This window comes from Symsagittifera roscoffensis, chromosome 7 (genome assembly GCF_963678635.1).
Source record: "Symsagittifera roscoffensis chromosome 7, txSymRosc1.1, whole genome shotgun sequence".
NCBI classification, from domain to species: domain Eukaryota; kingdom Metazoa; phylum Xenacoelomorpha; order Acoela; family Convolutidae; genus Symsagittifera; species Symsagittifera roscoffensis.
In genome coordinates, this window is record NC_087068.1 from 3,848,911 (window position 1) to 3,874,367 (window position 25,457).

The window sequence follows — 25,457 nt, forward strand, 5'->3', positions numbered from 1 at the left end:
TGCCAGCAAAAACAAACATGGAATGAAAAAGAGGCTAACATAAGTCTGGAAGTGAACTACTTAATTTAATATGACGTCTTGATTTCTAAATATTTTTTAAATAAATGCACACGATGAAGTAATACAGAATTAGCACCTGCTTTGCGGAATTATTTACAAATTGTTATTCCATTAATTAGCAAGCCATTATTTGTGACCTTTCTGGTTCGAACTTTGAAGCTACAGACATTTCGGGTCTTTTTTTCAGTCCCCTCCCCTAAATCATTAAAAATTTGGACAAAAACTTTTATTCCAAAAGCAATCGGATCTTGCATCCTAACTGAGATGCCTTTATAGAGATGATCGGCAATCAATTTTTTCAATTTTACCGACATAATTTTCAGTAATAAGAGTTCAAATAACGTCTGATAGTGCGAAAATGATTCGCCTAACTTTTCGTTATCTGTACTAATTTGTAGCTGTGATGATTTTCAATTCATTTTGAGGTCAAAAAAAATTTAAAATGATAACCTCATTTTTTTTGGGAGGTGGAGATCAACAAAAAATACCTGAAATTTTTACACCGATATTTTGCGATGTCTCAGAAAAAGTTGTTTCAGCTACTAGTGATTTTGTCAAAAAAAAATCAGTATTGAAGTTTTTGAACAGATAAGCGATTAGCTCCACCTATCTAAGCATCAAACCCTCAAGAGGGCTGCAAAAAATTCGAAACTCAGTAGCTGAACATAAACTATAAGTAAGCTAAATTTTAATGCACGAATGAATTGTGATAGATGACGAACAAACTGAACTGTTTTTGGGTTAAGACTGATAGTCTAACCCCTGAAAAGAAAGCTGCTTAACACACGCACGCACTAAGGATCTTAAATATACACTAGGGTGAATTTGGGTGGCATTCAGTAAAGCGGAAAGTCAGTAAGTTTGAATATCAGTTAATTTAATTACATACCTTAATTAAATGCACCAAATATTTAGTGGTTTATGGAATGGATAAAGCGTCGCAAGATTTATAGTGAGGCGGAAGCCAATTCCATCTTTCCAGATTAAACATTCCGGATCTACTTAACAATCTCCACCCCTTTCAAGAAAGGGGGAGGGGGAAGATTGTTAAGTAGATCAAAATAGTCAATTTTTCGACCAATCAGAATGCAGCAAAAACTCTAACTCTCAGTAGAAAGCTCAGTGCTAATTTACTGTATTTATTTATAGGGGTGAAGATTATTAAATAGGTACCATAGGGGGGGGGGGGGGGGGAGATTGTTTAGTAGATCCAATATTCCCTCAGAAGTTTATCATACGCGACCAATCTCTAATAATGGTACAATAAAAAAGGAATTTCCGTTTTACTGACATGCCATCGGTGAATAGATAATAACGGATGGTCCAACTTTCATTGGCCGGCCGAATAAATTACAAATTATTATTACCAAATTTTGAATTTGAATTTCGGCTATTTACACACTTATTGATTGCTCTTTCAACTGATTGCACCAAATAGATTGTAAAGCTCTTTTTTGGTCCCTTTGCCTTTTAGAGTCAGAGTTTCGTATAGCAAAAAAATTATGGTGTCTTGGCATCTTGATTTAATCTGCAGCTTGCGTGAAATCATCTGAGTCATCTACTGGCAGTTCCAGCAGCCCCCCGTATGCCTTTTTCTTCGTATCGTCGCCTTGACTAATCACAGAGGAAGTCTTGCTGTGTTCTTTCGACGTGGAAACAAACATTTGGCCACTAATTCCTGAGGCGGATTTTGAGGTAGTAGCTCCGACTGATTCGGCCACCTCTGAATTTACAATTTCTCCACTTTTATCGTCTCTCGCTGCTGCTAACTTCAGTCCCTCGTATCTATTCAAAACTAGAGACACCACCTCTTGAATTGCACTGCTCAACTCCGCCATTGATTCGTCCGTATACATGGCCGTAGGGTAGCTCATAGTAATATGTACCTTGTTCTTAATGGTCACTACAATGAAGTTTATACAGTAAATGAATCTCGATATATCAATTGCTGCGACCAGAGACTGGATTTCCACATGTTTTGGATCCGAATCAACTCTGCCCAGGTTGGAAAAGCCGGCAAACGAGCTTCTACCTTCTGCGAAGTCTTTGCTTTTGATGAAGCTGAACAATCGTTTGGCTTTAACTGGGTCTGCAAATGCCTGTAGGTAATATGCAACAGACTTCAACGTCACCATACTAGCCGATCGCTTCCGAATAACATCGGTTATGAATTTGGCGTGTGATTTGGAGTAGTCTATAAGGCAATCAGCTATGAAGCTAAGGTTCTGTGAGGTTGCACTATGTCCAGCAGGACTTCCAACATCGTTCGAGTTGGGCGCATCTGTAGCTGAGGTGGATCTTCTTCTGCTCCTGTTTCTGTATTTCTTCTCATTGAAAGAGCGCGCAAGAAACAGAACGGGCATCGTGGCTCCAATGTAGTTCGTCACGTACTTGGTTCTGTTAGAATAACTATCCTAAACACAAAATCAAATTTCTAGTTTTAAAAAAAAAGTCAATTCGAAGCATACTCCTCTCAACTATTCGTACAATTCAGATTTGAAAGAAAACTCTTGTAAAATTTTATTTTAAAAATCGGGTATACTTCTTTAAACTTTCGATAGCTAAATTGAAATCCACAATACACTGAAATTAATGCATCGCCAACTACGACTGACCTTGAAATACATGCGCGTGTCCCTGAGGCAATCGAAGGCCATCAGTTTACTCGGCCAGTCGAACCCTTTGAAGGCGTACTTCATCATACCCATAGCTAGAAGAGACATAAGGAACCCACTGAACGACAGCTTGTGTTCCTTTCGAAACTTCTGGAACAGTTCCAACTGTCGTTCCTCCAGCAAGAAATACTGATGGGAAACTCCAGATAGTCCAGCCATTTCTCTCGCATTGTGATTTGTCCAACCTCTGGGCTTGAACTTATCCAGACGCAGCATGTTTCGCACAGGGTAGTAGTTCGGCAGACTTTTCTTCACAGAAGCGAAAGTTTCCACGAAGCGAATCCCAACGGATGCAAACTGGCGCAACACCCATACAAATTTTGCTTCCGGCACTAAATCTTCGTAAGGCGCAGACAACGCGATCGGTTCAAACTCTGGCATCTTACGAGTCGCCACGAATTCGCTAAAAATCATGGACATAGTTAAGGATCAAATTTGAGCACAGAAAAACGTAGTGTTTAACTTTGCCATACATTTTGCGAAGTTTCTTTTGTGATTGTTTGAAACTCACCGAGTAGAGCGACAATTCGTAAAAAGCGACGATTTGTAATAAGCGACAATTCGTAAGCGATGCACTTGCAAGTAGAATACGCTGCGCTTAAATACGTCACGAGAAGAAGAGGAATACTGCGCGTGAATCAGTGTTCCCCGCTTAATTTACTGTTGCAAATTGTCGGTAGTTACGAATTGTCGCCTTACGGCAAAATAGGTTAAATAAGCAGATAAAACTTAAGCCAAAACGAATTAGGCCAAATAAAGCTTTCAAACAAAACAACTATACAAAGTAAGGGTCAGTAAATTACAAATCACAGGTGTAAATCGACAACACTTGCAACGACAATGAGAATGGCTTGAGCACACGTAAACTCTGCAATGTAGCAACTAAACCGGCAAAACATAATCAGATTAACGAAATACCGACATTTCATTTTTTCCCGGACACTTTTTTCTCATATTTTCATACATGCTGAAAAACAACGAGGTCCTACAGGGACTCGAACTCCAGACGTAACGGAGCAAAATCAATTTTGTTCCTTCTAGACAAGTGAGAAAGCGTCAGCAAGCCTTAAGGTTAACAACAAAGCCAGTTCAATTTCTTGCAAATTTGTAAGAAAAGTTGCTACGGGAAAAGTTTAGTTCCCGATTACAAGACACTTGCTCTCACAAGTGCAAAAAATTGAGAAGATGAGGAACTCAACCCTTTACCAGCTTAACATTTATTGCAACATTAAGTCGGTTTAATTCAGTATGATCTCCCCTACACTTTGATATGTAATAATCAGAATTTAAATCGTAATGTTTTTTGCCCGATCAAATTAAATTATAGAAACTATGTAGCACTAATTTACAGCGGAGTTTTGCATTTCTTATGATACAAAAATCATTACTTTTGATAAAGAAAACTATAAACCAGTATTAAAGCGTACACAATGATTGTGAAAAAAACTGCTGCATTTTCAACCAAAAAAACAGATCAGCCATCGTACGAATTTTCATTTAAAAAAATTGAAACTCCGTTTCAGCCCCTTCCCATTCTTCTTGAAGGTACAACCAAGTAAAATACACTTTGGTCTTTGAAATGAGGTTTTATGAGAAAACTAAACCGATATAACATCCGCCGAAACCATTAAAGCCGTTAGAGTTGGTTTATAAACAAGAAAAATGAGTTTTTGGACAAAACAAGAATTCAGAATGTGGACATGCGCATACGAAAGCTGTTAAACTGATAGTCTGTTGTTGTGATAAACAGCCTTTTAGCCTAATTGTTGTGATAAACTTATTAAATAGTTTGAGATGGGTATGTGCTGGTGATCACCTGGCTGGACGTTGCACACTTCCTGACCTGCCCGAAGTGGACCACTGGTCTTCAGGTAGCGTGCCATCCACGATCTGGCCTGGACCCCGCACTGGAATTCTGGTCTCCTGGTGTGGAACCCGTAGCCCGATCTTGACTCTGGCTCTCCCCTTCTGCCTTCGTTATCTCTACGTCTGGGTGAGACCCCTCCTACGTTAGGCATGCAATTGTTTGCCTCTTTCTTCTCGACCGTGTTTCTGGTTTTAGCTTTCAACCGTGTGCAGAACGGTCACACCCCTGTTGGATCTACTCACATGCTGCTGCTGGCTCGCGAGAAACCTGATCCACAATCACGACAAGAACTGCGGTCACGCAAGTTTAAACTCAACTCAAAGCTGTCGTTTTATAACATTTCTATGCTCCTTCTTTTATGCGCTGGTGATATTGAAAGTAATCCTGGCCCGGCTGTCGACCCTACTCAGTTGTTCAGATTTGTTAACGCCGCGGAGATCTTAGTCGGGTCGTCTGTGGCCATCTCGGACCTAACCTCCGGTATCTATGATGCTTCTATCCTCAAAGTTGACAACGATCGCTTCTTTGCTCACTTTCGTGGTTGGAATAAAAGCTATGACTCCTGGGTCAACCTTGATCAAATTTTCCGGCTCCCTGATGGTTATGTTCCGATAGGCCGGAATTCTCGCGGTCCTATTTGCCTTCTCCCGCCTCCTGTTTCCAGTCCTATCTCTGTCGCTTTAACGAGTTCTCCTTCTCGGGATGCTCCTGTTAGCTCTGGCCTCTCTTAAGGGATGTCAAGTATGACGATCTCGGCTGAGCTCGCCGAAAGCGCTGTGCCGGATCTTTCTGACGTCATGTCTTCCAGAGTTGACATTGTCCGGTTCGTTCCGATTTCTCTTCGTAACGAGTGGTCTGAGGTTGTTGGTCACGCCCTTGACAACTGCGCCACCGCTCCGGACAATCTGAAAAACTGGACTCGGTTGCTCATGCTCCCCAAATGTATCTTGAAAGCCCCTCGCCGCGGAGGCAAGTCTCACGCCGCTAAAAACTGCAGAGACATTCGCCAAAGAATCAAGTCCTGGAAGGAGGGCAATATTTTGGACCTCTGGTCTAACGCTACCAAAGGACCTAAAGAGCGAACGAAGAAAAACAGCAAACCTTCTCCTGACTTTAATGTCCGCAGAGCCAAAGAGCTAGCAGGCCTCGGTCAGTTCGGCAGAGCAGCTAAAGCCCTGTGTTCCGATGGCCTCGTGTCCAAAAGTGACGAGTCGCTTAAGGACCTTCGCAGTCTTCATCCTTCCGCTGACCCTCCTGTCTTTTCTGGCCGGGATGAATCCCCTCTTGCCTACCAATTCGAATCTGAGTTCGTTCATAAGTCTCTCAAAAGTTTCCCGAGCGGCACTGCTGCCGGTCCTTCGCGCTGGTTTCCTGAGCACTTTGTTCACGCCGTTGAGTGCCCCACTCCTCAGACTGCTGCCAGAACGTTAAAGTCTCTCAACAGGGTTGTTAATATCCTCGGTGCCGGGCAAGCCCCTTCTAGTCTCTCTCCGTGGCTGTGCAGTGCGAATCTCTTTGCCACCGCTAAACCCAAGGGTGGTGTCCGGCCTATTGCGGTCGGCGAAGTGCTCCGAAGGCTCACTGCTAAATGCCTTGCTAAAGCCGCCAACGCTGAAGCTCGTGATTTTCTGTGTCCTCACCAGCTTGGAGTCGCTACCAGCGGTGGCTCGGAAGCCATCGTCCACGCTACTAAAATGACAGTCAAAAAGTGCTCGGAACATGGTCACCAAGGCGTCTTAACAGTGGATTTTGAGAACGCTTTCAACACGCTAGACCGCACCGAGATCCTCCTTCAAGTTCGCAACCGTCTTCCCGGTCTCTCCGCCTTTGTTGAGTTTACCTACGGTCACCACAGTCATCTGCTGTTCGAGGATGTCATTCTCAACAGCGAGAAAGGAGTTCAACAGGGGGATCCGCTAGGGCCTCTCATTTTTGCGGTCACCCTGCACTCTCTAGTCGAATCTCTCAAGTCGGAAGTCCCCGGTCTCACCCTCAACTGCTGGTACCTTGATGATGGGATTTGTGCCGGCAACGAAGACTCCTTGCTCAAGGCTCTCGAACTCATCACTTCCAACGGCTTGCATCTCGGCCTCAAAGTCAAGCACAGTAAGTGTGAGTTGTGGGCCCCTGTGGAGTTCTCCTCCATCCCCGTCTCTATCCCGAGAGCAGCGTCTAATGGCTTCGAGCTTCTTGGCGCCCCCATTGGTGATACTGAGTTCTCAGTTAAAGTCCTGGACAAACGCATCTCGAAGGCCACCAAATGTCTTGAAAAGTTACCTCTTCTTGATGACCCCCAGCTCTCACTTGGCATCACTCGCACTTGCCTTGCTGCTCCCAAGCTGACGTACTCTCTTCGCACTCTGCCGCCCTCTCAGCCTGTCGCAGCTTCCCTGCAAGTTTTTGATGAACTCCTCCGCGATGCTCTTTCTGTCATAGTTGGCTCACCTGTTCCTGATCTTGCCTGGTCCCAGTCTTCCCTGCCTATCAAAGATGGCGGACTTGGCGTCCGGCAAGCTCGCGACCAACACATCCCTGCCTTCCTAGGGTCTTCGTGTCAGTCAGCTCATTTGGTCTCGTTTCTTACCGAATGCGACATCACTGATACGCCGGAGTTCCTGCGTGCCTCGAACGACTTCCGTGAACAGTCTGGAAGCGTTAACACTCCCGGTTTTACTCAAGAAGCTTTCCAAGAGAAACTCGATAAGGCCACCTACAACGCTTTCTTCTCGTCTCTTCCCGATTCCCGCGAGCAAGCTCGTCTTCAGTCGCTCTCTCTGCCTTACGCCGGCGCTTGGCTTACCGCAGTCCCCATTAAAGGTCTTGGCCTGCACCTGCTACCTGCTGAGTTCCAAGCTGCTGTCAGATACCGCCTTGGTCTTCCTGTGTTCGCGTCTGCTCGTAGGTGCCCCGCGTGTCCGTCTGGCATTCTGGACGTCCTCGGGGACCACGCTGTCGCTTGTGGGGGGAGTGGTGGCCGGATCTCCCGTCACGACAGACTACGGGACATTATTTTCAATGCTACCTCGGCTGCCTCTTTAGCCCCCATCAAGGAGCAACGGAACCTCATCCCTGGAGAACGGTCCAAACCCGGCGATATTTTTATCCCTACTTGGAGCGCTGGTCGCCCAGCTGCTTTCGACGTCACCGTGACATCCCCGCTGCAGTTATCTCTTCTCTCTCGTGCGGCGGAGACCCCCGGGGCGTCCCTGGAAGTTGCTGAGGACCGCAAATTTTCGAAACACGAGAAAAACTGTGAGGAACAAGGTATCAGTTTTTTCCCGTTAGCAGTCGAAACGCTCGGGGGTTGGTCCGCTTTAGCTATCAAAACCCTCAAGTCAGTTGCTATCCTCGCTGATGCCAGACGTTCTGGTTCACGTGACGCTCGTGTTGCCCCAGTTCGCCTTCTCCAGAGCCTCTCAGTGTGCCTCATGAGAGGAAACGCCACTATGATTGTCAGCCGGGCCATCTAGTCTTGTGCAGTTTATTACGTTTTTTGCATTCCCAATTCTGGTGCTCCTTTGTTCCTTTGCTGTTAGCGCATTCCCCCTCTCTTTTCAATCCTCAATGATTCATCCCACATTTGTTGTTTATTTTGTATATGTAAGCAATTTTTATTATCGTATATTATTTTTATTATTTTTTAATGCTAAAGTTACGTTTTCCAAATTAAATTTGTTAAGTTCAAATGCAAATTAATTATCAGATTTTCTAGCGAAATTAAAACTTTACCATAGTCTGTTGGCCAAATCATTCAGTCATTTAGTTAAACTAGTTTTTAACCTCAAAAAAAATTTTCAATTTGATGACACTTGCTAATCATAAGCGCAATGAAGGAACCTTATCATAAGCGCAATAAATCATTCAGTCATTTCTTTAAAATTACTAACCTAAAAAAACTGTTTCGATTTGAAGACGCCTGCTAATCACAAGCGCAATGAATGGAATTTAACTATGTGACCTAATTGCCATTCAACAAAACTGGAAAAATATATAAGAACGAAAGCGATGAAGTCGATAAATAAAAAAATACCAAAGAAATGTCATTGAATTTTCTAAGGATGTATACTGTCAAAGACACTAAAAGAGTTTCACGGAGGTGTAAAAGGACAAAACCCAACAAACTGTATGAAAAAAGTCAATGGACGCCAAGAAACAGAAAATACGACTTACTTTTTGGAAAAATTTGAACTTTCGAAGAAAAAAAATATGGCCTAAATACTCTTTGAAATTCAAAAACATTGTTTGTGATTGACAGTTTTTTAATCAAAATCGACAGAACTGGATCAATAACTAAATTTTTAAATTTCAAGTGTAAAAACTTTTTAAAGCATACCGAAAGCATGTACGATTCGATCCGATCCCTCCATACTCCATCACCTTTATGATTCATGAAAACTCCAATTGGCTTAATCAGACCGGGCGAAGAAATCATTTGCTGGAAAATTGTCAGGAGAAATCTTAAACTCAACACAGAGGCGAAGTGGAGCTTCGAAACATTTGCGATAAAAAAAAACACATTGCGCTATAAAATAGTGAATGAAAAAAAAACAAAGTCAAAAAAATTTCTGAAAAATTATGTTGGAAAAAATTATTTACAAAAATAACTTGACAAAAGTTGTAAGATTAGAGCTACAAAAAGTTCATATTTGTATCGGATAACGTTCATAAACAGCCCTTCAACAATGGAAAAAATTTACCGAGCGGCAAGAAAGGCGACAAACTTTGGGTCGTAACCTGTTGAGCCGAAAACTGTTGTTATAAAAAAATTCATAAAATTTAAATATTTTTACGACCCATCCAAACTGAAACACATAATCTGAAACGAATATATTTTGCCTTCGAAATTACGCAAAATAAGTTGACAAAGTCGATATAACATAGACTGAACCTGTTTGAATATTAAAAGAAAAAACTCAAAATCAGACATGGTAAATTTACAAATTTGTGAAGTTTCAGTAATAAAAGAATACTTTGAAAAGTAAACCGATAAAACAAATCCTGCCAGAAAACATAGCGTTTAAAAAAAACGGAAATATCCCGACAGAAACTAGGACAAAACCACGAATCCGAAAAAATAGAGAATTTTTTGAAAAGACAATTACAACATGTAACTAATTACTACTTATATGATAGAAATGAAGTGAAGATCCTCTAGAAATGACAATAAGATCCTCTAGAAATGATCCCGTGGACAAAACTGTTTACCGGAAAAAAGTCTAGTACCCGGTTGCAACACCCTTGCTTATCGCAAGGGTAATAAATAACCAATTATCTAACCAATTGTCTAAATTACCAGGTGATTTATGGATAGCAAGAAAATTACCTTATTATGTTCCCAAAGTCCTGGAACAGTGACATTACTCCAATGCCGTCTAGGAAACCATGGTTGCAGCGGAAGCTAATCAAGAAGCTACTGTAACGTGAAGGCACTTCATCTGACGGATTACGAGTTTCTGCCAACGGTCCAAAATTTATCGACCACAGGCTTGTACCATGCGGTGAAAGAGTACAAAGCTCCTCGCCCAAAAAGGTATCTGTGAAACTCTTTTTCTCATTGATGGTATCAACAATTTTGACATTGAAAGTGTCTTCTTTAGGTGCTTCACACCAATAAAGTATCTTGTTTTTCAATGTAAACCGTAATCTTAAAATCTCGTACTTTTGGTACAGCAAATCGAATAAAGACAACAAGTCACCACTCGAAATAGCGCGACCCGTGTTTATTTGCATCACACATCCTATAGTAGCTCCACCGTTGTTCGAAATATTGTTGAAAGCAGTTTCCGGTCCACTACATTTTCTTACAATATTAGGATTTGGGCCATTGCTGCTCCCATCAACAGATTTTGTGGCCATTTCAATTGACGCCGAGGGCCTTACAATCAATCAAAATCGCCATTTTTCGAATTTGCGCATTTTTCCTGAAAAAAAATCAGCTTGGCTGAACCACTGGTAAAAGTGTAGCTCAGTTTCCCTGAGAGGCGAGTCACTCAAAATAAGCATGGCAAGTTAGCAGACAATAAAAAAATGAAAGCTACTTATTGGAAAAAAATATTGAAAATTGTCAAAAATCGACAACTAAAATACCAAGCAATTATCGAGCTGCAGCAAAGGTAAAGCCGATTAAAATTGGGTAAACGCCCGTTGAGACGAAAACAAATTTGTTGTCATAAAACTTTCAGCTTTAAAGTACTGATACTCAAAGACCATCCGGAGTGCGGTCTGTGTTTAACCAATCAGAATCGAGACAATCTTCCTGTCTCGATTCTGATTGGTTAATACAGTGTCTGAATACGCGGTTTACTAAATATTGCTACGTAACCGCCCCATCCCCACCGCTCACTCACTCCTGAAACATTAAAAGCATGAAAGACTATCTGTTCCTTTCAAGCCAAGCAAAGATCACTAAGCCGGTAATACATAAGAGGCAACCGTATATATTATTATTATAGGGCGAAAAAAGCTTTTGAGAGGAAAGACAAAAAAGCTATTATACAAAGTCACTATACAAAGTACTCGTTTTACCAGTTATATAAGTACTCTTCAAGTGCTCTTCAAATAACAGTAACTGTAAAAATAAAGTTTAACAATTATATTCCAAGAAACTAACAATAACTACATACCGGATGATACTATTTTAGCGAAAACACACATGTTTTCAATAGGCTTTATTCACTTTTTACTATTTCAAACTACACAAGTCAGGCGCTACCAGATTTACGTTCGCGTTGTGACAACTAAGCCGACAAAACATAGACTTACGGACGCTAGGTTGACAAGAGGCTGACTTCGCAGCAAGTAAGCCACAAGGTAGGCCTCTGCGTTGTGACCGTTATCCCCGCTGAGGTAACAAAGCCGACGCTGTGACAACCAGAAGGCCGAAAGTATCATAGTAACCGAGGTTACAGTCAGGAGTCCCTTCATCACATTATCCAGTCAAAATCCTCGGAATTTTCTACATAAGAAAATATATTGATAACAAGGAGACGATTAGTGTTGATGTGTTTCTGCACAAACTCTGACAAAACAGAGGTAATGGCTTCAGAAAACTGAGGTCATTGCTAGACAGAAAACAGAGGGCATTGCTAGTCAAATACAGAGGTCTTTGCTGGAAAACTCTCTTGTTTTGATATTTTCAAGACTTAATCTTGATAGAAATTTTCGAAACTAAAGAAAGACTAGCATTCCAGCTTAATCCTGAAATCCTTCTTTTTTGAATCACTTAAATTACTAAACGCAAAAGTCGTTTCAATAATATAGTAACAGTGCAAAATTAACATTATGTACAGAAGTCACATAATCAATAAATGTGACATTCGACCAGAATGCACGAAAATGCAGTTTCGCATTCGAATTTTTATGGGCCAGAAAAGAACATCTGACCTGGAAGATTGATGGTTTTAACAGATTAGTGACGTTATTTGAATGATTAGACAAATCGGGAAGAGTTGGTGTTGACTGACATTTTAATTTTTAAAAATTCGAATTGTGACGTCACATTTCTGAGAAATGTTAAAAACGCCATTTTGGAACACAAAACAGAAAAAAAAATAGAACAAAAATAGTTGCAGTAGAAACAACTACGAGAAAATAACGACCGATTGAAGTTATAACTGGAAAACGTCAGAAACCGCTCCGAGTTGTAACGATTGTGCCGCTACAATCGTTACCGAGTAATTCACACGAACGAGGAAGGGTATTGGGACGACGTTTCCAGCCTTCCTAAAAGGACGTTATTTCCCATGATTCCAGAATCCGGATGAGTCTCGGTCCCAGATCTCAAACTGTTTTATTTAAACTTTCAGCTTCCTGGTCATGTCCTGAGTTGAATTTAATTAACATCCCGATTCATTTTCAGAGAATGAAAAGCTAGGAGTGTGGGAAAGGATTGATCCATCTTCGATGGGGCTGATGATTTTTATCTACTGAACAAAATCATTAGTAATGTAATAAAAAGTAGTAGCCCTGTTTTTAGGAGTGACCTCGTGGTCTGGGGATACTGAGACCCAGCCATGAGCTCACTATTCTTGCATATAATTAAATTAATTTGAGTGTTTTGACCGAAGCCGGAAACAGTAACGTTTTTGTCGACCCGATGTTAGGAAAACCACCAAAAGAACTGGCTTTGGCAGAGACGGTGAAAAGCATGTAGAGCTGTGTTTAGACGCTAGCCAGTCGTTTCAGAACCTGGCTTTATTTTCCGTCGATATGTACTTCCGGGCGAATGTTACAAAAAATAAATGTAACACAAGCAGTCCCGCCTCAAATCATCAGTTAGCTCGCTGAAAAAACAAGTTGTTGTTCTGATCAAGCTATCCAAGCAATGAAATTTTGAACAAATTCAAGTTAAGCCATATCGTAAATTAGTTTGAAAAAACTTCAGGTTTTATAGAACGAATTGGTTCCCGAAAAATTGAAGTTTTTCTAAACAAACTATTCAAGCTAGAAACTTTGAAAAACTTCGAACTTTGAAAATTGTTCATGAAGCAAATCGTTGGCGCAACTCAAGGTTTTCATATGGAAGCTATTTAGGCGGTGAAACATTGAAATATTTCATAGAGCGAATCAATCCGCAAAAAACTGAAATTTTTCTAGTCAAGCCGAATGGAAACTTTGGAAGCGAATAAGTTGGAAGCACATTTTTTCAAAAAGCGAATAAGTTGGCAAAAAGTTCGATTTTTTCTCAGTAAGCTATGCAAACTATGAAATGAAACATTTCAATTTTCTTAACAGAGCGAGCTGGTTCGAAAAACGTTCCAGTTTTTCTATGCAAGCTAATCAAAACATGAAACTTTTTAACGTTTCTCAATTATTGAATAGACTGATATGGTTCACGAAAGGTATTAATTTATTGAGCTATGACACTCTGATCATTTCCATTTATTTCTAAACGTGGAAAATTTCGCGAAAAATTCAAAATTGTCTTAGCAAGCTGCTTAAACTAGGAAATTTTGAAAAACTAAAGTTAGTTCAAAAAGAAAACTGAATGGCAAGCTGTTGTTCTGATGAAGCCTTTGAAGTGATTTCCAGGTTTTTCCTTAGTTTTTCAAATAATGGAGCAAGGAAATTCGAAAAAATCTAAGCTTTTCCAAAGCAAACAATTCAAGTTAAGTATATTCATTGCAATTAATTGGTTCATGAAAAGCTTTTATAAGCAATCTATTCGAAATTCTGAAGCTAAAACCTTAAAGTTTTCGAAGAAAGCTTTTCAAGCATGAAATGTTGAAATAATTCCGTTTGTGTCATAGACGAAGTTTTTTTTAGAATAGAGGTTGCTCTTTTCAAGAGATTCGGTGCAGATTGAAATGAATCTGTGAACGCAAAAATTAAAACCAAATTTATGCAAGAACTGTCCAGCCTTGAAGTTGGATCGAGTTCATCTTCCTCTGATGGTTGCTCTGAATGAATCTTAAATTTTTCGCTCGATAGTCTTTTCCACATAGTTTTCTAAAACATTTTACGCATTCTGTTCTGTTAAAAATTGCGTTCATAGCACATTCCAACCGACTTTCATTTTTTATATAGGGCGAACAATTGAATTGAAACAGTTCAGAAACCTTGAATGTTTGGTTTTAGAATCGAAACACAATTCAGTCAAAAAAGAAACTTGAAATAAAAAAGTACGAGAGTTTTTAATATAGACTTCATACTTCAATATCAATTTCAGTTTACTCGGTATTCAAAAACTTACTCTTCAGTGTTCATCAAGCAACAGTAACTCTAAAAATAATTCGAGCCCGTGTAAACATATCCGTTGATCTGCAAATTGAATTTTTTTTACTATTAATCCTATTGCTAGTCACAAATTCTTTCGTTCTGATGTTGTCATTGATCATTAATTCTCACGCTCCAAATTTGGATGTCTGTCTTGGAAAGTTTGAACTGACCACTCTGTTAAATAGAAGCAACTCTTGTGATATCAGTTCTTTTCTACAAGAACATCTGCTGCTCATGCTCAGGTTTATGGGGTCTGGAAGTAGATCCTTGAATCACCTCTAATTTCTTGACTCTGTTTTCTGAGAACACCCTGAGTCGAGTAAATTCAAGAGCTTCAGTAATCTCGTTGGAAGTTTCTCGAAGAGACTGAAATGCGACAACTTGTTTTCTACGGATCTTCTGAGTTCTTTGATCAATTGAGAAGTCTCATTGAAAACTGAGTGTAGCTGAAAAAGCTGAGATACGGTTTCCGTTTGAATTGCAGTGAATCAATGATTCCTTGATGACAAGAGCGCCCAAGGGATTACACGATTGTTTTTTTTAATCTGTGCTCTAGCACTTGAGCACACTTTTCTAGCATTTGAAGCGCTTGAATTGCATTTGAAGCGCAAATTTTAATTTGTTGGTGAATGAGTTAGAACAAACTACGGGTAAATGAAATGAATAATTTTTTACAAGAAAAATAACATGCGTTTTTATTTGAGTTTACATTAGAAAAATCAACTTATCAGTTAAAATGTGCTTTGCTTGCTCGAATGTTTCCGCCACCGTTGATCTTTGATCAATCTTTTTGCTTTTCAGAAGCAGACGATATTAAGAAGTAGCAAGAAGAAAGCGGATGTAATGAAATTGTCGGGTTTGATTTCTGGGAAGGTGGCAATTGCGAAGAAGGTGGGTAAGGTGAACTTGGAGTATAGGGTGGTCTTCTGGCGGCTGGAGTTGGTGGATGCAGCCCCTGATTCTGTGGTGCAGAAAAAAAGGATCCGAAAGTATCGTTATAGGAAAAATCGGAAGGATGAGTCTGGAAGAATGGCGAGGAAGAGGAGTTGGAGGACTGACAATTGTTTTTTATTTTCAATTTTGAGGTTTTTTTGGTTTTGATCTAATTATGTTTTTAAACTTGTTATTTTTTATCTCGCATCATTTTTTATCGGCAATTTTTGCAATCATAACATTGTTTGTGTACTAAACTTGCCATTCCTTTTTTTAACTTGCAGTAACATCACTAGACTACCGTTCAAGCAAATGAAGAAAAGAACGATCTCAAACGCTCATTCGCTCATTCGACGAAAACAACCTGGTCACTCAGACAACTAGTGGGACGAGAAATCATAAAAGCAGCGAACGCAATGAAATCATAAAAGCAGGGGGCAATGATACTCAGGCAGGGCATTCAAGAGAGGCTACATCAATAGCCACAGCCCTGAACCTCTGAACAGGTCTTTGGAGACATTCCTTACGAGGTTATCTGGAACGAATGAACGTAGCGAAAAGTCCAGAAGGGTTTTTAAAAAACCAAGATGCTACAAAGGCGAATCTGATGGCAGTATTGATACCTGGATAGAAGTGATGAAACTGCATTTTGAGGAATTGGACTTGTCAGAAAGGCAAGAATGCAGTGCGCTTACCAGTAAATTGGAAGGGACAACCCTAAATTGCGTGATGACCAAAAAGCAGTACCAACGGGACACTGCTGAGAAAATTTTTGAAATCTTGTTAGATCGTTTTGGCTCAGGGGTGCGGGGACACCAAGCAATGATGCGCTTCGAGAAACGAAGGCAACGAGAAGATGAGACGATAGACAAGTTTCTAGACAATTTGGAGATGCTGAGAAGGCGTATCCAACCAGATGAGTCGAACAGAAGGATGAACCTGCCTGGCAGTAGCCTCAAATATTCAAGTAGGTTTCTTTAGCAGAAATGCAGATAAAAACTACTATATAGCAATTGAGCAACTGATCAAATTCCTTGTTGTACATTGATATGACTAAATCGATACCAACGTAGGAGAACGGTGGCGATCGCTTGACTCTCTCAATAGGGTAGTCTCCATTAGCTAGTTCATTACTCGACTAAGAAACCTGAAGCAAGTGATGCAGTAGCCTAACATTGCTTGCACCATCAGTTTGACTCGTATGATCCAGTACAGCTTCCCAGTGCGAGCAACCGTGACAATCAATCCACAATTTAGTTAAACAAGATGACTATGGCGAATCACGATTCCCGAGAAAAGAGTGTTCGGAGGTAAGATCATCTGAAATTTTGCTTTCTCGTTTTGGGAAATCAGCTGCTGCGAGTCCTCCATCAATTTTTAACAATCCGTCATTGTCTAAGAATGATATAGCGAAAAGGCGCTTGAAAAATAGCTCATGTTTTGACCGTTTTTGGTTGCTTTCAGCTTTTCGTCAAAATGCTGCTCTTGAACGTCTCGTACAAGAAGGTTCAGTCCTAACTTTCGAAGCTGATTGCGAGCGTATGTGAACTTTCCGCTCTTTTTGACTATCCGACGTTTTTTCTTGGTTGCGTTCGCTGCTTTTATGATTTCTTGTCCCACTAGTTGTCTGAGTGACCAGGTTGTTTTCGTCGAATGAGCGAATGAGCGTTTGAGATCGTTCTTTTCTTCATTTGCTTCGACGGTTGTTAGTTGTGCTGGAAAACAAATTTAATTTGTCAGCAACCATGAGAGTCTTGACCACCAAATTGCAAGTTCTGTAGTACAGCTGCTGTCACTGGTAGAGTTGTATGATCGGCTGCATTTCAATGAGTCGGATGGTAGCATCTGTTGAACTTTGGCAGTGCTGTTGGCCACGGAAGTAGAATACCTACTTGTAGTTCATCCTATCCCAACAAGTGCTATTGTTGAAGCACTCCACTCGTTGACATCTACCTACAAATGCAAAGCTTTGATTGACTTCAAGACACAGTTCAGGAGTTTTTCATTCTTGGAATGCAAACTAACTCCCCTGGTGACTTCGGAGCTAGCAAAAAATGGGTTCCTGCGTCTGAAGTTTGCCGTGCATAGATAGCTGCTCCATAAGCCATCTCCGATGCATCGCAGAAGAGATGAAGATCGACTTGCTGAAAGGTATCTTTGGGCAAGTACCGACGTGCAGCCAGAGATGACAAAAGACCTAAGCTATCCATCCAGTGTTGGGATTGGTGCGCTATATGTGACCTAACATCAACACTCCATTCCAAATCTCCATGCCATGTTTTTTGGAATAGAATCTTCGACTTTCTCGTTACAGGGGTCACTATTCTGAACCGATCAAAAGCTCGTTCCAAGGTGCTTGCTATCGACAGCGACTAAATTCAGGTCCTCGAATGCTTTTGGGCAAAGCTGATGAGCTGCTCCCCCATCATTTTAAGTAGACTTCCGTATGTTTTTCTTCTTTTTAGCGTGTTTCAGCCGTCCAAAGTATGCTAAGTGGAGTTTTGTTTGTGTTTTTGGAAACTTGAACAAATCTGGGTGGAACTCTCATTCTTTTTTGGCATGGTAGAAAGGCGTTCAGGTCTATATTGACGGGTCGATTTTGGAATTTTTCATTTCAAAATGTTGTCTCGAAATTGACCACATTGGGGCTCCTGTGAAGACGTCTTGATTCTTGTGAAAAATCCTTACAGAAGGCATCTGGATTTGGAAATGTATTTGCTTCAAAATCAACACTCGAGACTTTGACTGGCTTGATAAGGTTTGCACGCAGTGGCATGGTATCAGTATCTGCTCCACCGATTTAGTCATCCACGTAGAAGGACTCGCAAAAATACTAGCTTTGTCTGTTCGTATTTTGTTTTGTCGGCGGTTTTTCTTAAAACTCGTAAGGCGTGATAACTATTTGAAGCTGTGCCATCTAAAGAGCTGCAGTCAGAGCTGATCCTTTAAAAACAGCCCTGCGTTTTGTTCTTGATGAATCCGAAATCCAAACTGCAGGATGAAGCAAGATGAAGTAATTTCCCGACTGGTTGAAATCGATCTGGCTCAGGTACCTTCTGGATATGGCCAGCGTCAAATTTTTTTTTTGAAGAAGTCGTTTTTTGGTTCTTTGCTCCACGATTCTGGCATATCTTCTTTTAATTGGAAAGGAATGGCCGTACTGAATGACCAATATCGGGCAACCATTCATGGGTGACTTCGTCTTAGATCCCCTTTGACTTGTTAATGGGCAATCTCACCATAGCTCGTCAATCTGAGCCGTATGCCATAGTCCTATCAAATTGTCGGATACACTCAAGTTCGTTGTAAGAGTGTTGGTGTTCAGGAGCTGAGGGAATATCTTCAATTTCCCAGACTCTGTTAAATGTGGTGAACGGGCTGTCAAAGAAGGGCTGTCAATCTGTTAGGAGTGTTTTCGTGTTGTGACTATGTATTCAGTAGCAGCAACACGTGAGACTGTCTAATCAAGCATCGTGTCGGTTAAAAGTATAGTTCCTTCCTCGACGTTGCGTGACCTCACAAGGTGTGTGTAGACGGATTGTCCAGGCAGATCATTTGTATTGGGCTCGTTGAAAGCTGGATCCGCTAAATGTTGTTGCTGGGATTTTGTAGATCGGTGGCTACAATTTGCTTTCTTGGACAAATTGCTTTCTTTCCAACACCACACACGGAACTTTGAAATTGTGACCAGACTTTGGTAGAATTGTGAGATTAATTCATCCTTGGGTGGACATAGCGTTCTTCTGATTCTCTCCATTTGTGCGATCTTGAACTGCTGTTGTTTTGATGCCAAGCCAGTGCATGGCTTGCAGAGTGATAACGTTCGTTTGAGCATAATTATCATGGAGTGCCCCCAGGTGATAATTTCGACCGTTCTGAGATCAAACTTTGACGTTTGCTTTGAAAGAATTGTGATGGTTCTAGATCGGTTGATTTGAAGGCCATCTTTTGTCGGTGTGAGATGCGGACTAGGCTGACTAGAGCTGCCATGAAGAGATGCCTGACGCTTCTTTTGAAAAGTCTTCAATGTTGATTCTGAAGATCATTGCAATATGCCGTGATTAGCAGACAAACCATTGAAGCACATCCTGTTGCTGATCACAAAATTCTTTCGTTCTGATTTTGTTATTGATCGGTGTTTCTCACACTGCCAAATTGAATGCCTGTTTTGGCTGGTTTGAACTTTATATCCTTCTGAAGAGAAGCCAATCTTGTGAGATCGTTTCTTTTCTGTAAAGAACATCTGCATATCTCGCTCAGGTTTTTGAGATCTGGAATGGGATCCTTCAACCACCTTCAAACACCTGACTCTGTTTTCTAAAAACACTATGTGTCGATCGAAGCCAAGAGCTTCAATCCCATCATTGACTGTTTCCCATGCTTTCTGAGATTCAGGATTGAGGTTCTCGAAGAGAAAGAAATGCCCCAAATCGTTTTGTACGGTTCTTCCGAGTGCCTTGATTGATTGCGAAGTATCACTGAAGACTGAGTGCAGCTGACATATGTGAGAGAATTTCGCCGTTCGAACTGTACTGAATCCGTGAACCCTTGACAAGAGCTTCCGAAGGCTCACACGATTATTGATGTATTTTTGCTCCAACATTTGAGGGACTACCTCGGAAAGCGACTGTATCGTACGAACAATGTATTCATGATAAATAGGTTACCACAAAAAGCGGGTAATTTAAATTAATATTTTATGAAAAAAGTAACATGCGTTTTCAATTGAGTTTTCAGGGGAACAAATTATTTTACCAGTTAAAGGGTTTTTTGCTTGCTCCAACAGCTAGACCGAAAACAGAGGACCTTGCTAGTCAGAATTCAGAGGTTTTTGCAAGAAATTGGTCGCGTTTTGACATTTCTAAGTCTTAACTCTGATAAAAAAACTTCTGAGCCAAAACAAAATTCGACATGTCCTGTGAAATAATGAAAATTTTACGATAGCATTCAAAATAGACGAGTCTTCGTTCTTCACTATCAAATTCAATCTCAATTCAATTCAGTCAGTAGTCTTCACGTTACTGACTATTCAATGCAACAAACAGCAGCAACTAAAAATACAGTTCGGGTCTGTTTACCAAGGTCCAAAGATCAACAAACCGAAAAACACCATGTTGCATAATTCAGTCATTAAACCTGACAAAACATGCGAAAAAAAGCGATGATATAAACAATGTAGGACAACGTTTTTGATTTAACATTTTAAATTTCTTATAACCTTCAAGTTATCTTCTAGTATTCTTCAAATAATAGTATTTTAAACTTATTTCGCGTCAGTTGAATCATTTTCCATTGATCTGCTATATAAAAAAATCATTATTAATAAAAGATTCAGTAGTCTCTAAGTTTTTTTTCAGTTATCTTCAATTAACAGTCACAATCACATAACTCGAATCCAGTTACCCAATTCCTGTTGATCTGCAAACTGAAAATATCAAATTTCCTTTTTTAGTAAGAAAACCTCAAGTTATTTTTCAGTACTTTTCAAATAACTTTAATTTTAAAGAAAAAAATTCCTTCAAGTTCCGACAGGGAGATCGAAAAGAAATAGCTCGCCTGAAAATGTTTAATGCGGAGGGAAACGATAAGAAATATTTGCGGATTAAGCAACTGCAGCAGTTCTATAACGGTAAAGCCGTCAATATTGAATCCGCTCCTTGACTAGAGAAAGTAAATTCTTGACTTCCGAATTTTAATCAAAATGCAGCTACGAAAAACGACAAATTCTCATTGAGTCATCGACTGTCAAAAATACTTGCATGGTTTTGCTCCCGGAGACTTGATTATCCAACAAAATCTTCATTTCTTTTATCAAATTGTATCAATATGTGACCGAACTTATGGTGATCATGGCAAAATTTTAATTGTATCGGATAATAAATATCTGATTGGTGACCTCTCTAATGCAGACTTTAAATTCTCTATCGCATGTGTAATTATTGTAGTTTTCTCCTCTCAATCTACAATCATGGCCATAGTTCCCGTTATCATGAATCAACCATTACGATGACAACATGCCTTACAGCTTACCATCGCTCATTCAAGACATACGCTACATCTCACCGCTACGGATCATTTTCTACTTATTCGTTTTGGGCGATTCCAAACTCTCTGTTATAAATTGGCAAACAAAATCTGGAAAAACTGTTTTTGAACGAGATTTTTAAGGTATGATCAACGAACTTGGTCTAAATGAGTTCAAAAATGCACTAACTCATGTGAAGGGAAACTGTTTTGATCAACTTTTTGGCATGGTTGATTCGATCCCATTGATTATCCAAAAAATTAGTTTGTCGGATTAATTTTCTGTTAGATTTCAAATCGCAGTTTTGCCGTTTATCAAATCTGTCAGTAAAAACGATTTTTTTTTCAAAATCTACCTTCTCCATCGAAACTTAATGCAAACGTAGACAATTTACACAACGTTTTCAGTAATCAAATATTTCCTTACTTTTCTTCTCAATGGATTAATTGTTATGTACAGCTCTGTTAGCCTCTTCCAAATGTAAGTGCAGAAGATGTTTGCTAAGGCCGCATCATTGTGCCTCTCAGACTATGTATCTCTTAAGTTTACACACGCTTCTTTTGAAAAAAACTTACAGAACGTTTTTTTTCTCATGCAACTGAGTATTAATTTTGGTTGATCTGACTCTATTGATCTTGATAAACTTATTTATGTAGAAAGTCTTAAGACTCAAAACACAAGTTTTTGTTTCTAGTCTCTTCGACCTTTGCGTCAAAGTTTTTTTATCCTTCGGTAATGATATTTGGTGAAAAATAGGCAAAAACAACCAAATCTAAGGCCTGATTATTTAACAATTTTTTTGGATCAGTCTAGGGTGCGAAAATTGTCAACGATAGTACGTTTTCTTCTTTAGAAATTTTTCAACTAGAAAATGTTTTTAGAACATGCAATAATGTCAAAAAACGTCTAGAAGCTTGTAAGGATACCTGCTCAATGAGATCAGATGCGTTACCCTCTTTTGTTATGAAGCAATGCTCTGGTATTCTATCTTTAGCTATTTGCTTTTTGCTTAATTCAATTCTTTCTACATGTGTTTTGCCATCAGTGTGGAAACTTTCTTATACTTCAAGCTTTTATGGGTCGTCAAGTTAAATAATAATTATTCGCCAATAAACATCTTACCAAAATTGTGTCTTGTTTTCGAACGCATCCTATTTGATTTTTTTTCAACAGCTAGTTTAATCAATAAACGGCAGCATCAATATTTCATCGAAATTCGCACATTTCGAAGATCCGTACGGTTTAACAGATAGTTACCTGTTCGTCTCTTATTTATGCCAACCTTGCTAACAATCTTCCTCGTTTATTTATCTACTTCGATAAATATAAGGTATTCGTTTCAGTGCCCTATCATTTACTACTGACAAAATTTTTTGCTTTTGGGTTTGATTTAAATTTCCTTAATCTTATCTTGATTGTAGACGTCAAGGAATTAAGATGGATAGTTTTTCTAATTGATGTTATGAATGGTACTTTGGGTTTACCTCAAGGTGGTGTCCTTGGCACTCTCTTTTTCTTGCTTTTCACCAATGATCTTCCCAAAAATATTGTTCATAGTGTTTACTTTTTGTACTGCGACAACTTAAAGCAACACTCAAGTTTATCACTTGGAAATGTTCAATGTGATATTTACACGCTTTCCGAATGGGCTCAAGTAAATGGCCTTTCGTTTCAGCTTTCGAAAACAAAAATTTTGAAATTTGGCTCTTACCAAAGCACTTTTTAAACGGCTATTAATTCTTTTGACAACGATCTTTTTTGAAAACATCAAAGATATGCATTGGTTTTTAACAACAAACTCAAGTGGAATTCACATATCCACATTAAATTGCCAAATGCAACAAAACCTTCAATTTTCTAAGGAGAAATGTGCCTTTGCAAGTAAAGAGACAAGGCAATTTTTTACTATACCGATCATAGTTTGTTTCTGTGTTACTATTTAGCTCTGCTGCGTGGTCACCTTCGGTCTACAATCTACGCAGAATTATTGAGATATTCCTAAAATGTGTTCTCAATCGAATTCAACTTGTGTTCTCAATCATTTCATGAAAAACGTGTTCTCAATCAGTTCATAAATGCAATAACTCATGTGAAGAGAAACTGCTTTGATCTATTTTTTGGCACCGTTGATTCAATCCCATTGATTATCCAAAAAAACTACTTTGTCGGATTAATTTTCTGTTAATTTTCACATTGCAATTTTGCCGTTTATTAATTCTGTCAGTAAAATTGATTTTATTTCAAAATCTACCTTCTCCAATGAAATTTAATGCAAACATAGACATTTTACACAACGTTTTCAGAAACCAAATTTTTTCTTACTTTTCTTCTCATTGGATTAATTGTTACATACAGCTCTGTTAGCCTCTTCGAAACGTAAGTGCAGTATAATGTTTTTCTACTACTACTACTACCAAAAAAAGTAAAGATTAAGTGAAGCCAAAAACAATTTTTGACGAGTTCGTTAAGCTAAAGAAAAAACAGTTTTACGAAACTTATTATTATTTTTAGGAACAAAAATAGGAACACTAGAAAACCGTTTGAATTTACAAAACAAGAAGAGGTCTACCGAATGGCTCAGAAACCTTGGCTACGTACAAAATTAGTCAGACTGGCAACACCGAGATACTCGAATTTGAGCATTCTAAAACTCCTCATGATTCCAATAATAGATCTTCTTATTCAGTATCACGCAAAATAACGGAAATAATTTTAACCTGTTCATAAAAGTTTCTTTCATAAAAACTTCTGGAAAAGTAACCTTCTATTAAATGTTTTTATCGAATTTTTTCATAGTTTCAGTTTACAAACAATTACAATCATTTCGAATGAACAACTGAATTTAAGTTCGATTTATCGCAAAGTTGCCAAACGCAATAATGAGGATTTGAATGATCTTAAATGGGCAAGTTGGACATTTTGATGTTAAATTTGATGAACACGACGAAAAACTGAGAAAAATAAGAAATTAGTTAAGTTCATTTTTCATAGTACTACTAGGCCTGTAGTCGAAAATAGGAAAAAAGCCCAGTCGAAACAGCGGATCTTTTTTCTAGACTTAAGAAGTCTAAAATAAGGAAGTCGCTTCAAGTCGAAAAAAGGAGTGGAAAACATGGAAGGCACTTTATCGTTGGTCAAGTCAGAAAACTGAAAGCACCTTTCATATTTCCGACCCCGCCTCCGCTAGTACTACTACTACTTCTACGTAAAGCTAAAGGCTCTGTGAACCCAAAAATTGTTTTTTGAAGAGTTCGATAAGCTAAGGAAACAAAGGTTTTACAAAGCTTACTATAATCTTCATGAACAAAAACAGTAACACAGAAAGTCAACTAAAAATTAGCCAGACTGGCAACTCAAAGATACTCACATTTTAGCCATATAGAATTCCTCATGATTCCAATTATAGATCTTTTTATCCAGTATCACGCAAAAGAACGGAATTAATGACAAATGACAACATAAGTTATTCTTATATTTGCAGTTGAGAAAACCCAGGTACTGAGCAAATACCCATTCCTTCATAATTAGGTTAAAAACTACTCTGTTCAGAAGTTAGAAGAATACTGATTTATTTCCGGAAAAATTTTTTTAAAAAGTTTTTCCAACCTGTTCATAAAAGTTTTTCTCTTAAAAATTTCTGTAAATTGTATTTTTTTATTAAAAGTTATTCATCGACTTTTTTCAAAGATTCAATCTACAAACGAACACAATCATTTCGAATGAACAATTGAATTTGAGTTCGACTTATCGCAAAGTTGCCAAAAAGCAATAATGAGGATTGAAAGATCTTAAATAGACCTTTTTGATGTTAAACTTGATAAAGACAACAAAAAAGGAGAAAATTTAGAATTTTGGTTAGTTCATTTTTCATAGTACGATTAAGCCTGTAGTCGAAAACAGAAGAAGAGCCAAGTCGAAAAAGCAGATCCCTTTTTCTAGACCTAAGAACTAAGAAATCTAAAATATGTAAGTCGCTTCAAGTCGAAAAAAGGAGTGGAAAACAAGGAAGGCACTTTATCGTTGGTCAAGTCAGAAAACTGAAAGCACCTTTCATATTTCCGACCCCGCCTCCGCAAGTACTACTACTACTTCTAATTAAAGCTAAAGGCTCTGTGAACCGAAAAAAGTTTTTTGAACAGTTCGATAAACTAAGGAAACAAAAACTTTACAAAATTTACTA

General features: G+C 39.1%; 2 protein-coding genes across 2 annotated transcripts in view; one reads left to right on the top strand and one right to left on the bottom strand.

Annotated features, from left to right (window-relative positions):
• Positions 1-1,286: 1,286 nt before the first annotated feature.
• On the bottom strand, positions 1,287-10,538 carry LOC134852176 (uncharacterized). Its single transcript, XM_063868488.1, has 3 exons — positions 9,926-10,538; positions 2,676-3,138; positions 1,287-2,474 (listed from the first exon to the last, which is right to left on the bottom strand). The coding sequence occupies exons 1-3, from the start codon at positions 10,456-10,458 to the stop codon at positions 1,584-1,586; spliced, it is 1,887 nt and encodes a 628-aa protein (XP_063724558.1). The 5' UTR covers positions 10,459-10,538; the 3' UTR covers positions 1,287-1,583.
• LOC134852177 (U4/U6.U5 small nuclear ribonucleoprotein 27 kDa protein-like) overlaps positions 4,496-25,457 on the top strand; it is a 332,923-nt gene continuing 311,961 nt past the window's right edge. Inside the window, exon 1 of the mRNA XM_063868489.1 lies at positions 4,496-4,521. The gene's annotated coding sequence lies outside the window, so the exon portion shown is untranslated. The remainder of the gene's footprint in view (positions 4,522-25,457) is intronic.

Excerpts from the sequence above, each read along its gene's own strand:
- LOC134852176 (XM_063868488.1), bottom strand. The coding sequence starts at position 10,458 with ATGGCCACAAAATCTGTTGATGGGAGCAGCAATGGCCCAAATCCTAAT. Across the intron at positions 3,139-9,925 it reads GACTTTGGGAACATAATAAG|CGAATTCGTGGCGACTCGTA; the intron begins GTAATTTTCTTG and ends CATGATTTTTAG. Across the intron at positions 2,475-2,675 it reads ACACGCGCATGTATTTCAAG|GATAGTTATTCTAACAGAAC; the intron begins GTCAGTCGTAGT and ends TTTTGTGTTTAG.